Source organism: Octopus bimaculoides, chromosome 8 (assembly GCF_001194135.2).
Source record: "Octopus bimaculoides isolate UCB-OBI-ISO-001 chromosome 8, ASM119413v2, whole genome shotgun sequence".
Classification (NCBI taxonomy): domain Eukaryota; kingdom Metazoa; phylum Mollusca; class Cephalopoda; order Octopoda; family Octopodidae; genus Octopus; species Octopus bimaculoides.
Window position 1 is genome coordinate 29,259,380 of NC_068988.1, and position 2,849 is coordinate 29,262,228.

At 38.4% G+C, this 2,849-nt stretch overlaps 1 protein-coding gene across 1 annotated transcript in view; it reads right to left on the reverse strand.

Moving 5' to 3' along the window:
• LOC106874635 (neurobeachin-like protein 1) overlaps positions 1-2,849 on the reverse strand; it is a 116,109-nt gene that overhangs the window by 63,945 nt on the left and 49,315 nt on the right. Inside the window, exons 11-12 of the mRNA XM_014922430.2 lie at positions 1,523-1,766; positions 59-162 (exon numbers count right to left, since the gene is read on the reverse strand). Of these exons, the coding sequence (XP_014777916.2) occupies positions 59-162; positions 1,523-1,766 (348 nt within the window). The remainder of the gene's footprint in view (positions 1-58; positions 163-1,522; positions 1,767-2,849) is intronic.

A 2,849-nucleotide genomic window follows, 5' to 3' on the forward strand; every position in this document is an offset into this window, starting at 1 on the left:
TTAATACATAAAAAACTAAAAAAAGTTTCAGAAAGACTAAAACAGCTGTAATTCTTACCATTTTGTCTTCTTCATCAATTCGCAATAAACCTATCAGCTGTTTCAGCTCCAGAGATGAGATTGATAAAGTTGCCATGGTTTCCAGGAGATGGATCAGATTGTCTATGGGGCCATAAAAAAGTAGAAATCAATATTGCTAATAGCATTTAGTTGAAGAATTCAAACAAATCATTGTTGAGAAAATATTATATGACGTATATTGTCAATGTTAGCATTGCTCTGTTGAGGTTAATCAGATACGAGGCGGGGGGGGGGGGAATAAAAACCAAAGCTTATGGATTTGATGTCTGAAACGATAATTTAGTAACAAAGCAGCACAGTTTAATAGTGCTACATCTTACATAAAACTTATCGTGATAACTATCTCTACTGATCCAGACATGTGAATAGCCCTAAGTAGATATCAATAAAGAGCAACACATATTTATTTGAAGCAGTTATGTAATTCAGTGAAAGGAGAGACGGTAAGGAAATCTATTAGAAGTAATAATAGATCTAGAAGTTAACATCGTACATATGTACGGTTATATTTGACCGATATTGTGGCATTGCCTTGCAGCTTCATGGATGCTGCAAACATATTGACTTGTCTTTCTTTCATAAAATATCCATGGGTGGAGAAGCGGTAAGCATGCTTGGGGCAATACATTTGCTTCTGGAAACAGCTCAGACACAGCAGAAATGGCTAAGTTACTGTCTCTACAATACTGTCAACAAACAACCAAAATGGCCAACCAAAGGTTAACACATTGAGCCATTCTTAAATCCACAGCCACTAAGGACCACGTGGCAATGTGATGTTGCTGTTATTGTTCAGTCCTAAGTTAGCCATTAAACCAGGCATATCCTGCCCAAATATTGAACCTGTTTAAGTTCAAACCAGTCAGATCCAGCCTCTTACACCTATCTTACAATGTCATTCTAAAAATGCGTAATTACATCATCAAAATCTCAAAGTTATGGAGAAACGGATGATTGATTAAAAGCAGTGTGATTCAATAAGCATAACACTGATAAAGTAATCTGAATACTTAAGAGTTCATTTATCTAACTGGCACTCCATTGGTTGCATCAATGAGGGTGCCAATTGATCCAATTAAGCAAACAGCTGGCTCATGAAATTAACATTCAAGTGGCTGAGTATTCCACAAATGCACGTGCCCTTAATATAGTTCTCAGAGAGATTCAGCATGACACAGAATGATATGACTGGCCCTGCTCAAACTGAGCACATGATCAAAAGTGTTCCAGCTTTCAATTGTGCATCTGCTTGATGTCCTGTGTAGGACTATAAAACCCAATGTATCTTTTCTGTATTTAAGACAATGGGCTGTGATTGGAGGCTAGGTTTGGCTGGTGCTATTTCTAGCAGGCTGAGAGACCAAGTACAGGTCTTCCCATTAAATCCTTCTAAAGCAGGTGAAATACAGAGATAAATGACATGAAAAGAAACATTACTCACAGACAGCTTTATAAGTTATTTGTTTCTCTCTCTTCAAAGCAGTCAAAATGGAACCGATTAGTCCTTCGTTACAGCAGTTCATTAAGTTAATATGACCATGGCAACATAACAACTGCAACTTTTTGGACAACCACACTTGAAGATCAGCAGACTGGATATCAGGTAACCAGTGAAGAAGGAGTTTGGCAGCCGGCACATTCCGAATGTTTTGCAATTTGTGGTCGTCAAACACATCTTCAACAACCTATCAAGAATATCGATAAAACAAATATTGATTTTAAAATTTATTGCATTTTTTTAGTGGCACCAACAAGAGAATTATTGATTTTAAATGTAATTATTTGTTTAAGATTGAACAAGAAAGTATCTCTTTCATCCTTTAAGTGTTTTAGTCACTGGACTGTGGCCATGTTGGGGCACCACCTTGAAGAAATTTTAGTTGAATAAATCAACTCCGGTAATTTTTTTTCCCTGAACTGCTAAGTTATGGGGGATGTAAACACACCAACGCCAGTTGTCAAGTGGTGGTGGTGTTGGTGTGTTTGGGGGGAGGGGCGTAAAATGCACACACAAAGATACAAACACATACAGTTTTATATATATATATATATGTATATGGAGGCAATTATGTTGTGCACTATGTTTGGCATTATGTTGTGCACGAGAAGAGGACCCATCAAGCCATACAAAATCACTGTCATAACAAACAATGGTGTCAACACAAATTGGCACCCATGCCAGTGGCACATAAATGCACCCTGGTGTCATGCAAATGGCACATAAAAGCACCCACTCTTGGAGTGGTTGGCATTAGGAAGGGCATCCAGTCACAGAAAACCATGCCAAATCAGACTGGAGTCTGGTTCAGCCTTCCAGCCCAGGTGAAACCGTCCAACTCATACATGTCATGTTTCAGTTGCCATCTACCAAATCCACTCTACTATAACTCAAGGTTATAGTAGAAGGTGCTACACAGTGGAACTGAACCCGAAACCATGTGGTTTAGAAGCAAACCACTTACCACACAGCCATACCTGCACTTATACTAGGACTCGATTATTCAATGGATCCTTGATTTTTGGTTTTAAAAAAAAAATTGTTTTTACTTTTATCTTTTACTTGTTTCAGTCATTGAATAGCAGCCATGCTGGAGCATTGCCTTAAAGGGTTTATAGTTGAACAAATCGACCCCAAGACTTATTCTTTGAAAGCCTAGTACTTATTCTATCGGTCTCTTTTGCCAAACCGCTAAGTTATGGGGACGTAAACACACCAGCATCGGTTGTCAAGCGATGTTGGGGGACAAACACAGACACACACACACACA